Source organism: Thunnus thynnus, chromosome 7 (genome assembly GCF_963924715.1).
Source record: "Thunnus thynnus chromosome 7, fThuThy2.1, whole genome shotgun sequence".
Taxonomy (NCBI): domain Eukaryota; kingdom Metazoa; phylum Chordata; class Actinopteri; order Scombriformes; family Scombridae; genus Thunnus; species Thunnus thynnus.
This window is the reverse complement of record NC_089523.1, coordinates 17,432,260-17,446,007: the sequence shown is the minus strand read 5'-3', so window position 1 is coordinate 17,446,007 and position 13,748 is coordinate 17,432,260. Positions and strand designations below refer to the sequence as shown.

The 13,748-nt window shown below is 39.4% G+C and overlaps 1 protein-coding gene across 2 annotated transcripts; it reads left to right on the top strand.

Annotated features, from left to right (window-relative positions):
* The first annotated feature begins 344 nt into the window (after positions 1-344).
* On the top strand, positions 345-13,512 carry rilp (Rab interacting lysosomal protein). 2 transcript variants are annotated; one of them, XM_067594643.1, is made up of 8 exons: positions 345-1,111; positions 4,369-4,495; positions 7,964-8,085; positions 9,600-9,785; positions 10,292-10,461; positions 10,662-10,784; positions 10,949-11,047; positions 12,076-13,512. In XM_067594643.1, the coding sequence occupies exons 1-8, from the start codon at positions 773-775 to the stop codon at positions 12,200-12,202; spliced, it is 1,293 nt and encodes a 430-aa protein (XP_067450744.1). In that variant the 5' UTR covers positions 345-772; the 3' UTR covers positions 12,203-13,512. The 2 variants fall into 2 exon arrangements, with proteins under 2 accessions (XP_067450744.1, XP_067450745.1); XM_067594644.1 differs by having other exon boundaries at positions 354-1,111; positions 4,372-4,495.
* The last annotated feature ends 236 nt before the right edge of the window (positions 13,513-13,748 follow it).

Sequence of the window (13,748 nt, the reverse complement as noted above, 5' to 3'; positions counted from 1 at the left end):
TGCTGTCATTTTTAAAGTAGCCAGAAAAAAGTGACGTATTGAAGTGAATTTTTTACTGCGGAGGGGTTTTTTTTCTTTTTCTTTTGCTTCCCTTTTCAGAGAAGCCAGGGGTCAACACCACCTCCAGTGAGACTTGGTTAGGTTTCAGTGACACACGCACAGCCTTTTTTTACTCTGACATACTGAAGTTAAACTGTTTATACAGCTTTCTGCCTCAAGTAACATAAGTAGTTTGGAAGATTAGTTTACTTATGTGATTGACATTTATTAGACAGTAACAGTTCAGCATTTCTGACTGCAGATTCACAGTGGAAATTAAATTTTCACGCTCTGCTGCATGCATCAGTATGCTCGACCTGGCAGGCGAGTTTCTGCATGTAGCTGCTGTGTTTGTACTCGAATTACATTGGTCAGAAAAGTAGGAGGATCCTGCAGCGAGTAGAGACTGCAGGAGAACTGTCCAGCCTTGTAATACAGTGCATTGCAGAGTACTCGATGTACTTGCATTTGTATTTGTTCGCTAGGTTAACGCGACCAATGATACTTTTATATGACGTGGTGTTGTCGGAAGAGGAGCAACAGCAGCAAGTTCAGGCGTGTCGGTAGTGTGGGCGCAAATTGAACTTTACAGCAGGTTTTTTTATTGCTGTTGTCACTTTCATAACCATCTTGTTTTACGGTTGACTGATGTGTCGGGTTGACGAGCCACTGTCGGTTTCGATATAGCTGATAAAGAGCATGTGAAGTGAGCTGCTGGTAACCGGTTTCAGAAATGGAGGGACCTGCATCGCACCCAGAAACCAAACCCGCAGAGAGCTGTTTTGACAGGACCTTCTCGGCTTTAACTGTGGACAATGTGTACGAGATAGCCAAGCTGATCGGTACCGAGGTGGAGAAACTCATCGACGGCTATGGCAAAGACAGCGTCGAGGGTCTGGTGCCGAAAATTGTGAAAGTGCTGGAGCTGTTGGAGAGTTTCGCGTCGAGGAACCACGCACACAAACTGCGGGAAGAAGAGCTGCTCAAGACCTTCGAGACGATACAGCTGCAACAGCAGAAGAAACGTGCGGGGAAGGAAAGCGACGAAGGCAAAGATAAAAATGAAATACAGGTGAGAAACATGGCAGCTTTTAATCCTCCCCAGCATGTTGTAAACACCGTATAAACACTGTGTTATAACGTTGTAACAGTGCTTCAGTTGTAACAACGGATACAATACAGTTGCTCTGTGTCGTCGTGACAGACATGTAGCATGTTGATAGGCAGACCTTCCAAATGTGGCGAAAACATTGAGGAAACAGGCGTCTGTGTGGATGTATTCAGGCAACCTGGAAGTGAAATTACTCACTATTCTCGGATTTGATTACCTGATTCACCTTTCGAGGTCACACGTTGACGTTATCTGCTATCATACTGTACAGCCATACTGGCTAACCCGAAACAACAGCCATGCCGCTCACTCAGTGTCGTCAAGGCAACCGTGACATAGTCTGTTTAACCGCTACTGTTATTTAGCAAACGCTGTTTTCTTAATTTTTAAAAAAAAAAAAAATATTTTATAGACTGTCAGTGGGGATATGTAAGATTATTTAACGTTTACTATTTTGTAACAGTGTTTATGTTACCAACGTTTTAGAAAAGCAGCGTCTAAAGCGACGCAGTTAATTTAGCTTTTTTAATTTAGCTACTCCACCTCTGACTGGCTGGTACTCGTTGCCTTCGTTGGTTAGGTTGGTTAGGTTTAGGCCATGGATGTATAAAGAGAACTGGATACAGGAACAGCTTTGAAGTAAGTCTATCTGCAGACTCGCAGCATCCACGCGACACACCCACTTTACTACATAACACGCCCACTTGGGCACGCCCAAACGCACTAAAAGCGATAATTTACGCGCGTCGTTTGATGCTCCTATGGCGCACTGCAGGCATCAGATTTGAAATGCCAGCATCACAGCACCAACACTGATTTGTCCTTTTGTTCTTTGTATTAACTGCTGCTTTAGTTGGACGTAATGAATGAATGTAGAGGAGAAATGCAGAGGAGGAAAAATAAACTAAATAACTAATTATTTGTGCTGTAGAACGTAACTGTCGTGAATTAATTAGAATATAAAGTTTTATCTCTCTCATTTACTGGCTTTGTTCTCATTACTGCTAACCCTCCTCGCTCGACCTCCGCTGCGCTGTCTGGCTAGGTGCTCAGCTGGCCAGTGCTATCTCTCTTTTTTAGCTGCAGAGAGAACAGCTTTGGTCGCTGGGTACTCATTTGACGCTCCAAAGTCGAGACAAGATCGGGGTTGTCAAGGCAGTTTAACGCGCCTCATAATGCTTTTGGTACGTGTTCGGCCTTCTAAGACAATGGGTGTACTTTAAAACATGCCCGTCAGACGCTTTTGGGCCTTTAGTGGTCAGGGGTGTGTGTCATGTAGCAAAGTGGGCATGTCATGTAGTAAAGTGGGTGTGTCGTGTAGTAAAGTGGGTATGTCATGTAGTAAAGTGGGTATGTCATGTAGTAAAGTGGGTGTGTCATGTAGTAAAGTGGGTATGTCATGTAGGTTTAGGGTAAGAATATCAGGGTCAGAGCCAGTCAGAGGCAGAATAGGGCAGGTCTTTGCCGAATGCCTGTGGGGGAAAAAAATGTTTTAGCTTTGGCGCTGCGTGATGCTATAAAATAGTTGTGGAAAAAGTACTCAAGTTAAAGCACTTGTGGGAATATTATTCAACTGAAGTAAAATGAGGAATGTCATCATGTAAAAGTACTGAATCACCAAGTGAAAGTTCCTTATGTGGGGCTGCAACTAAGCTAACTGTTATTTTCATTAGCGATTATTTTTCTCAATTCATCAAATACAATGGTGAAAAATGTCAGAAGCGTGTTATAACTGTTTGAGGGTGTTATTTTATGGTCCTAATAGCAGTTAACGTGTAAAAGCTGAATCTACACAGTAAATAAACAGAGAGAAAGTTTCATATTCTCTCTGAAATGAAATGGAGTAAAAGTATAAAGTGTCATAAAATGAACATAAGCCATGTTAAAGTGCCAGTGCTCCAAAACTGTTAATTTCACATAACAGCTGTATTTGAATAAGTATGCTTTTTTACTCTCCATCTCTGGTAATATTGCATTTTACAGTTCATGGCTCAGTGTTATGAAGTGTGAAATATTATCATTATGATTATTAACAATATTTCTATAAATTAATATAATGTAATATTATGCTATATTATATTAATATTAATATAATAGCTAAATAATATAGGTTCATTCTCAGTCATTCTCTGCAAAAACCAACAGCTGCAGGGCAGATTTACTGATAAAACATTTAGCTGAAAATAAACAATGACTACAATTAAATATATTAAATGTTTGTCTTTCATTTTCTTCAATTTAAATGAGCTTATATTTAATATCTAGCCTACAAGGAAAAACAAACAAACAAAACCAAAAGGCTGCAGGAATTTCAATGGGACATGTGAGCTGTTGTTGACTGAGAGAGAGAACAACCTGCAGGTGTCCACTGATGGGACGTCTCTTGTTTTGTTTCCATATTTAACAGCCACATAACACAAGTATGACTTTGGGAATGTGTGACACCACAATGAATGCACACAGACAATGATTGATATTCATCATCCATAAGCAGACAAAATCTGTTGGTAAACCATGTTAGCCAAGTCGTGTTCAGTCTGATGTGAGTTTTATTGTCCAGCTCAGATTCAGTTGTCTGTTTTGAGATGTTTCAGCTTTTAGTGGAGCTGGTTTTTTGTGTCAAATTTTTTCCATCATTGCTCTGACGCTCACTGCTGAGCTCCTGCAAAACTTCAAAGCTGGAAAGCTTGTTGTGTTACTATGACAACTGGCAACAGTGACTTGTGATGTCAGCTGTGACTACCTACATAGTTTTTAAAACAGTGATTTTTATATGTAGTGCTTATTTATTCTGTTTTAATATGTTTGAAAATGTAACATAAAGTCTAGTTAATGTAAATGTTGCAGATTTTTTTTGTGATGTGGTGAAATGTTATTAAAACACACAATAGATGAACAATAATATGATTAATCTTGCTGGACTCCTCGCCCGTCCCACTTTGGGAATCACTACAGTAGACAAGCCAGTGTTATAATCATTGCTAAGAGAGTATATTGAGAGGAGTGGTTCTGGGATCAGAATTTGCTGTTGAGATCTACTGGAACCATTTCAACAAAACATCTGTGGTGACTTAACAACAGAACGACAGACCCAACCTGTTCTGCTGAATGCACATTCCTAGAAGAGAATTTAACAGCACAGTTACATCACATCTTGTTTATTCTGAAAGTTTTAGTATCCCTCATGTCTCTGAGGTTCTGGCTTCTGTCCTGTCTAGCAGGAGCTGCAGCAGAAGGAGCAGCAGTGGAAGAGGAGATGTGAGGAGCTTCAGGTCCAGGTACAGCAGCTCCAGGTGGACAGAGAGGAGCTGCAGAGCAGACTGAAGGGCAGTCATGCACAGGAAGGTATGTTCCAGGATTTTCTGTTCAAGACAAATGTTAAACATGTTGCCAGTTTTTAAAATCTGGATTGTGTTCACTAAAATGCTGCTCAAATCAGTTCCAAAAGGAGGCGTTCACTGTTTGACACTATATATTGTTTATAGCCCTCACATGACAGTGTAAATCCCACCTCTAGCGGAGATGTTACCACATGAACCTTTCATAAAGCCTGAGGGAATCCTGGGTAATCTTTTCCATCTGTGAGAGTCGAGTAGCCATTCAAAACTGAAAATATTTGCGCAACCTGGTAGCTGAATAGTTACTGCACATGACACATAACTGCAACATCACTGGTTCGATTCCAGCCTTTGGTGTGTGTTGTACCCATCTCTCTCTCCCCTTGTTTCCTGTCGGCCATTTCACTATCCTCTATCCAATAAAGGCAAAATGCCAAAACCCTGAAAATGTCCGGGCCTTAGAAGATTTTAAGATGGCTCTTAATCCCCAGCGTTGGTTGTAATAGTTTTTAGATATCGTAAAATGAATAAGTGCAAAGATCACAAATATAGTTGAGCATGCTTAATATAAATGGTTTTCAGAGGCACTGTAAACAGCAGGGATCTCCCAAGCAGACTTGGATTTAGTTTCATCACCGTACCACTCCTCTCCATGAATGCAAATGTATGTAAAACGCATTAACTGTGAAAAAGCATCTCCACCAGTTACAGCATAGATTCAAAGCAGCTGGGTTGCAGTTGTATCTGCCGTGTTAATGTTTTTTTTTTTTAAACATAAGGCAGAAAGCAGTCAAACTGGTCGTTTCAGTGTTTACAGTGCAATCATTTTGAGAGGTGGAGCAGTACAAGTTCTCACTGTGAGGAGAAAATGGTTGTATTTCCACTTGGTAGATAATATTTTATGTATTTATTGATGATTCCCAGCATGTAGACATCATCCCCTAGTAATGTGCACCAGAGGGTGGAGTCGCTTTGCTGTCTCGTGTTTTCTTGTACTGACAGGAAAACATGCTGCCTTGATCATTTTGTGATTTATCTGACAAGAGGTCATGTGGCAGGTGAATGTAACCATTCATTTTATGTAATGGATATGACTGCTACAACAGGCTCCCATGCTTCCTTTGGCTGTAGTGAAGTTTTAAGAGACTACAGTATGTGGTTTAACCTTTTACCACCCACTGTTCTGCCTGTAACATGCTAGGATTATGAATAACCTTAACCAGTCTGCTAATACCAGGAAACGTTAAATGAATGTGAAAATGTAATATATGTATTGACAGATTAAACTAATCTTTTTGGTCATTAGGGTCAGACCAACTATTTATTAATTAAATTAAAATGTGCTATGTGAGGATGGGTATCATTATTGGGAAATGAGATTTTGGTCATATCGCCTGTGGGGGAAATATTTATGTTCCACGGGTCATTCTCTGGTCATTTTCTATCCCGGGAGCAGAAGGTCATGACCCGTCTATTTCAGAGTAGTTCATCTCTGTCCACTGAGGTTGGCTTGGATATACACTCGTCTTGATAAGGCTGGCTGTCTCCTGTGGCAACCAAGGTCAGGTTGAGATATGTTGTGCTTTGTGCAGGCGGTCTCCTTTTGGAATGGATAGTAAGTAACCTGTGTACAGACTATGTGACTTCAGTCAGTATAGTGTCTTGTTTATAGTTCAATAACAAATAGGGGCATAGATGTGTGAAGAATAACCTTATTTGGAGGCAATAAGTGCAAGGATTTGGTGAAGGGTTTAAATACCGTTGTCTGGAAGTAGACGGTAGAATTGAGTGGCATTGCACCGTGTTTCACAGTCACACTGTTTTCTGTTCTCCTCGATTGAGCTTCAATAAATGTTGCGTAAGACTCCCAGAACCGGTCTCCTGACGAGTTCTTCACTTTGGGTATAGCAATACTTTACTCCAGTCTTACTTAAGCATATGGTGTCTCAGAATGTATAAAGCAGTCCAACAATGTAATGATCAGAAATAGTTCACATGTTTTAACTAAAGGTGTGAAGACACACTTTTATTTTAAGTCTAAAGGGTCAGTTTATGCTCAATGGCCATGAATCGTATCTAAATATGCAATAGATGTGATAGCTTTGGTTTTAGATTAGATTTGAGATTTTTGCCTCCAACTCAGTACAATAGAAGTTGTGATATGTTTGCACTTTAAAAAATACACGTGAAAAACTCAAGAAAAATGTCCAAACTTAACAATGTCCTATTCTAGATATTCTAAATAAACCACAGACCTCACTGTGAACTGCTACTACTTTGTACCTCCTATTAAAGGTCTGTGGATTGTTCAAATTAACAGGCAAGTCGCATAAAATGTTGGCGTTGAATTCTGCAAATGTAACTATTCAATGCTGTGAACGCCACAAACAAAATTCTGCTTACCTCCACATGCTGGGATGGTGGCATGTTCAAGAGATTCACATCTCAAAACCTCAGTACTTATGGATACAAAGATTATGGGACATTATTTCTATTATCTGTGCCAAAAAGCTGAAATAAAAGATAAGATCCAAAAAAATTAAAAAAAATCTTGGTACATAAAACTGAAACTATCTGCATGTATAGATAATATTAGTTTTTGTGATGTGGGTGAATTGACCCTTCATTACTGTGCTGTCTACTGTTCTGTGTAGATTTCCTCAGTTTCTTGAAGGGGACATGGTCTTGATCAAGTGTGAAGTAATCACACTCTGACGTCTGTCTACATAGTTTCATTTTCTCAGAAGTTGCAGTCTTATTTTTTGCCATGTACGTAGTAGGAATGAAAATATTTAGCTCTGTTGTTTATTTATATCATTTACAGTCATTATTCCGTTTTCTGCATTTGTTCTGCATTTGTCTTGGTTGTTTTACTGCATGATAGATTATGCAATGCTACAGATCAGTAAAGTGCCTTTATCAGCCATCATTGAACTATATAATCTAACATAATAAGTAGAGCTGCAAGGATTTGTCGATTAATCAATTAGTTGATCGACAGAAAATAAATTGGCAACTATTTTGATAATCAAATAATAGTTTTGGAAATTTCTTAAGCAAAAATGCCAAAATTGGCTGTTTTAAACTTCTCAAATGTGATGATTTGATGCTTCTCTTTGTTATACATGATAGTAAACTGAATATCTTTGGGTTTAAAGCTGTCGTTCGAACTAAACAAGACAGCGGAAGACGTCACCTTTGACTCTGGGAAATTGTAAAAGACATTTTTCACATTTTATAGACCAAATGATTAATGGAGAAAATAATCAGCAGATTAATTGATAATGAAAATAATTGTTAGTTGCAGCCGTAATAATAATGATATAAATGTAATACAATACTGCTTATCCCATACCTCAATTTATTCATAAATAAAAGACCTTTACTCTAAAAACATAACATAAATCATCTTAGCCAGCCGGACTTCTGTTTTCTTTATCTTACCCTTTGTGTGTGTGTGTGTGTGTGCATGCAGACCGAGTGCAGCGGCAGGAGCGAGAAGTGATGCTGAAGCTGAAGGAAGTGGTGGACAAGCAGAGAGACGAGCTGAGGGCCAAAGTCCAGGAGATATCCACCATTTCCAAAGAAGTGGAGGCGGTAAGGAGACACACAGCCATACAGCGTGAATGACAATGCTTCTGCTCAAGCACAATAATACATTCCTTAAAAGGCACACAGCAGCACTCACATGCATTTATGTGAAATAGTCGGGTGTTACAATTGAACTGAGCTGGTGGGAAACTGGGTGATGGTTTCTGGACTTAAGAGCAGATGCTGTCATCTTTGCCGTTGTGCATGACGCCTATCATCATGTGGACACACACACTAATATTTATGGCCGTAGCTACAAAGGTCAGTTTCCTGATTTTCCTCACAATGGTGTTTATTATTTTATAGTTTGCAAGTTTTATAATATTTGAACATATTGAGACTTGTAACATACACACATAATTACAGGCATCACATGCAGCATCAAAAGAGAAGTTACATCATGTAAACTATGCCGATAAACACACTGGAAAACAGGAAGTGTGTTAGCTATCAGGGAAAGAGAGAAGAGATTATCCACACAAGTTACTGGTTGAGGATTAAGCTGCACTTGAGACAAGTCTGAGCAGGTACTTTGTGTTTGTGTGTGTTCGCACGTGACTGTGTGTGTATGTGTGTGTGTGTGTGTGTGTGCATATACCACATGATTTAAATAGCAGCCATAACTGGGTGTGTATTTGGTAATGCTCTGCTCTTTGCTCCCAGTCAGTCGACTTGACTGAAAGACAGAAAAAAAACAGCTCATGGTCAACTAAACTAGTTTCTCTGTTTGCTCAAATGGAAGCCTGGAATTGTTTTCATCCTTAAAATGAATGCTACACTTGTTTTGTCATTGTGTGGTTTCATTATTGTCTCCCTCCCACAGATTTTTGGTGTGAATCCTATGCATGGAGTTCATGGATTTCACCCCTCTCCTCTACCACTGTTACTATCAGCCATAAAACAAATACAGATACAGATATATTGTTTTATTGACAGGAAGTGGTTCTGCCTTGGCTTGTTACTTTTGGATTTAACTGTATTTATCACTTATGGGAAATATGGGAACTGTCTGTTTAAAGGTCCAATAAATGGTATTTAGCCTCACTAGATGTAAGCAAACAACTATTTGCTATGTAAAGATATAGTGGAGTAATGGTGACCTGAGCAGTGAATGACGTCACACTCCCTCTTCTCTCTTCTTTGTTTTGGTGGTTGTGTCACAAACTTTCTCAAATTACAGCTAAACAGTACACTGAAATATGTTTCTGAAAATATTCGAGGTGAGAAATAGGCAATGTAGTAACAGAATCTTGATCAGCCATATTTGATCAGCACTGCCTAGTTTGATAGTTTGATCTGAGTTTCATGAGCTGTCGGCTTTCTCTTTTTTTCCAACTTAATTGAGAAATGACAAACACATTTGTTTTGGTCTAAGATGTTGGTGCTATAGTGCAATATGTAGTGCCTGAATGTCGTGTATTGCCACTTCAAACCTGTTTAGTAAGTCTACTCACTATTCATGATTAAAAATTAGGCATCTGTGTGTGTGGGTGTGTGTGTGTGTGTGTGTGTGTGTGTAGCTCCAGGAGCAGTTGGACCGCTTCATGAAGATGAACGCGGAGCTGCGACACAAGCAGAATGTGCTGCAGGCCCAGCTGAAGAGCACTGTGGAGAGAAAGGCCGACATGGAGGCTGACCTGAAAGAGAAAACCAAAGAGATAGAAAACCTCCAAGCACAGCTGGACAGAACCAACAGCAACAACCCAGTATGAATGCTTCTTACAGATTATTACTGCTACTTACTATTATTACTATTTAGGTTGCTTTTATATTATGTACAAAGAAGTACGTCACAGTCTGCACATGTATAAAAGTTTGCTAAATAAGGTTTTTTGAATTCAAAGAAATTTTAAATACTTTTATTTACATTAGCAAAGAAATCTCACTCAGCTGCAGGTCAAAATTAAAAATCTGGGACTTTTGTTAAGTTTGCTTTCTTTATGGGTTGTTGAGTCATAGTTAGTGTCTGTATATGAAATGAGTGAAGGTAAGAAGCCATGTCTACAGATACAGATATACCGTCTCATGAAATTAGGTTTCATGAGAACTCTGCCGCTTCATTCATTCTAAGATGTTCTGGACAAGAGCTGAATCTTAACTCAAGTTCCACTAACTAAAATGCAAATGTGAAGCTTTTTCTTCCTCTAATGAGCTCATGACATGACAGTTTGCTGTTTGTTTGTTACCTGATGACTCTCTGTTCTCCCATCAGTCCTGTCTAAGTCAAACAGCTCGGGAGTCAAAGAAAAAGTCATCAGTTGACCAGAAGGATCCCGATCAGCCGTGCTTCACCAAGAAGGAGGTGCGCGACATCATTTTTGAGAGGAACGAGCTCAAAACCAACCTCTTCCTGGTGCAGGAGGAGCTCAGCTACTATCAGAGGTGTGTCAAGTTTTCATTAATAATTCTAGTAAATTGAGATTAGTGTAAACACTCCCCACATGCTCACAGGGCGACTTTGGAGTTAGGTTAAGAAAAAGAAGAGCTGACAGGTGGCCTTTAAGGTGCCGTTGCATCATTGATGCCAGTAAGGCATCCGTGCCAATTTGTTTGAAATTAAATTGTTTGTGTTGTTATTGCAGGGAGATCCTGAATGAGGAGAGGTGTCCAGGCTTCCTCTTAGAAGCCGTGCGCTCAGCCATCAAAAAAAGGAGAAAGCTCATCAAGGCAAAGATGCTCGGAATTCCTGTGAATGACTGCAGCAGGTCTCTCTTACACACACACACACACACACACACACACACACACACACACACACACACACACAACACATTGATCATTTCCAAAAAAATATGTTCAGAAGGCAGTCGTTGTTACACACAGACCCATTTTGTTTTCACCCTTTGATGGTTTTACTTTCTATCTCCAGTGATGAGGAAGACAAGAGTCCTCTGTTTGGGCAAACAGAAGTAGACGGCACGGAAGTAGACAGCTCTGACAAACCAGCAGAATCACGCATTCGAAACCTGTGAGTACAACTTCCACCTACACTGCACTGCTCAGACTTCAGCAGGATGAAACATCAAAAAGCCATAAGTGATGTGCTCTCTCTGATCTGATCTGAGGTTTTTGCTGGTGGTGGTTTTGTAATTTAGCTTCAGCAGTCCCTGCTCATGACCTGATTTGAGACAATCTTAAAGAACACACTGTATATGTTTCCCTGCTTGCTTTCCTTGCTTTGCAGTGAATTAATGAGAAATAAGTGAAGTTACTTGAGTCCTGCGCAAGCCTGTGATCTGTTATTACATTTGTAAAATACACTTAGACTCATTATGTGCAAATTTTAACTGTCTGGTCACCTGATGTTGTTTACACCTTTAAAGTGGGTTTGTCTCCTTGAAATGAGAAGAGGAGGTTAACCCACTTTTAATTTGGTATAGAGGACGGAAATTCCCAGGAGATAAGATCTGCAGAGACAAACATCTAATTTACCAAATAACTTTTGGGCAAAGGAGTCTTTGTCATTGAGAATTCATGCATTTAATTAAGTAATATTGTGGTTGCATACCTTGTGCCTGGTTAGGACCAAGAATGCAGTCATGTTAAGATGTGTTATGGGTGCTATATTAGACTTTGAGGGTGGCAAGTCGGGATAAAGGTTGGAAACAAACTGTGGATATCATGTTTGCATAATACATGCTGTAGCAAACTAGTGTTTCTGCTGCCTGTGTCTTTTTTATCTCTCTACAAATGATGTAATTCAGACAGACACTGGATTATCTTAAATAAAGTAAGAAATAAAATTTTCTTTGCCCAGAATCTCCAAAGAGAAACATAGATTTCAACTCTCATTAAATGCAAAGCAAGAAAAATAGAAAATGAAATGGCCAGAACCATCGCTGCTATTAAAAAAGCAGATCTGTGAACCAGAGCATGGTTTCATCTCTCGCTGCTGACACCGTCACTGCCCTGAGATCCTCGTCAATCCTGGGATATATTTAGCTGTAATCCCTCACAGCAGATCTGACCTCATCTTTTCTACTCTGTGTGCTGCAGCTTCGGCTTCTTGACGCGGTCGGGCAGCGGGCGGAGCCCCACCCACATGAGCAACTCCGCCTCCAGCTGGGAGATCATCGGAGACTCGGAGGCCAATGAGGAGCGGGATCAGCGGCCGTCTTCCTGAGCCCGGGATCGACCTGAGAGCACAGGCTGTGAGATTTCTGCCTGTTGTGATCTGAAACAAACACTCTCCTTCCTTTAGTCACAGCTTCTCCTTCAGCTTGTAACAGAAAGTCTGTTGCGGCTCAGGAAAAAGTTAGACGGACAATTGAATGCCCCAACGTTACCACACATAAGCACTATAAGGAAAGAGAAAGTGTGAATATTTTTATAAGCAAACTGACCTGTTTCTGTCTTAAATCCTTTCATTTCCCCTTCTCCAAATGTCACTCTTGTCCTGGCTTAGTCTCCTTAGAAGAACAGTCTCCAACTACAGCATATGCAGCAGTATTAAGAGTAATACTTAGTAATACTTAGTAATACTTAGTAATACTAGACTCAAGTATTCACACAACAATCATGTTACTCTCCATTATAGAGAAGGTTTTATTGTTGGCCATGTAATTCTTGAAAAATATGTTATTACTTATAGGTATTTATATAAATCCTCAAATGTTATAAGAAACCAAAGATATTACTGAGATACAGTATATATTCTAGTAAAGTGGGAACTGTGTTTAATAAGCACATATTTGTTCCACAAAACAATCAACATTTTACCACAAAATTATCATGAAACTTTTACCTCAGTCTGGGTATTTCTAAGCTGTGTGTTTGCTCATGTATTGTTCATGATTTAAAGCACTTTTATACTCAAGGAAAAACAAACTTTTAGTCATATGATTGCCAGTCTCTTCCATTTGAGCAGTGAGTGTATTTTAACCCCATAAGCCTTAACTTGCTGCTTGTATTGTTAAAAATATATTTTCTTAAGTTTCAGTCATCGGTAGCTGGTGTGTACGTCATGGTGGTGCCATACGTGTGTGCGTGTGTGTATGCACACATGTTCTGTTGGTTACGTGAAAAGGAAGATATGTGCTTCCTTGTGGAAATGAGAAAGTGTGTGTGTGTGTTTTTTTTTTTTTTTAAATCCCCACCACGTTTATCTGACAGATTATCATTAAGTCTCCACATTTTCTGTCTGACTGCTCTGTTCCCTCTGAATGTCTGATGATAGCACTACTCAGACTGGTGGTATTGTATTTGTTAAGAGAGACAATGTAGGACCCTCCAATCAGAACATGTTTTCCTACGATACAGTGTTTGCAATTTATTTTTGTAAGCATGTTTTTGATGGAAAGTTTTATGAACATTTTTGCTGACAAAAACAGAGATGCCATGTGAGTGGATTTTAATGAAACTGTGATAAAAACACTGATTTTCTGTAATAATGAGATTCAATAAAATCCATTAAACACAGACTTGTATCGAAAATTTAAATAATCTTTGTGATTTTTTTTCTTATTTGAGAAAAAAGATGCAACACTAGATGTTGCTGCTGTTGAATGAAAACTTTTTTTTTTTTTTAACCGAAGCTCAAAGTGATCATCTTTGTTCTAACTTTCTCGACTTATAAGGAGGTTTTCTTCATCATCTCCTGGAGGACTTTCAACAATAGATTCTGGGAAAAGGGCGAACATCAGGGGTATGTGTTGAGTGTTTGTACATGT

Coding starts and splice junctions, on each gene's coding strand:
- rilp (XM_067594643.1), top strand. CDS start 773: ATGGAGGGACCTGCATCGCACCCAGAAACCAAACCCGCAGAGAGCTGT. Junction 1,112..4,368: donor AAGATAAAAATGAAATACAG/GTGAGAAACATG, acceptor TGTCCTGTCTAG/CAGGAGCTGCAGCAGAAGGA. Junction 11,048..12,075: donor GAATCACGCATTCGAAACCT/GTGAGTACAACT, acceptor TGTGTGCTGCAG/CTTCGGCTTCTTGACGCGGT.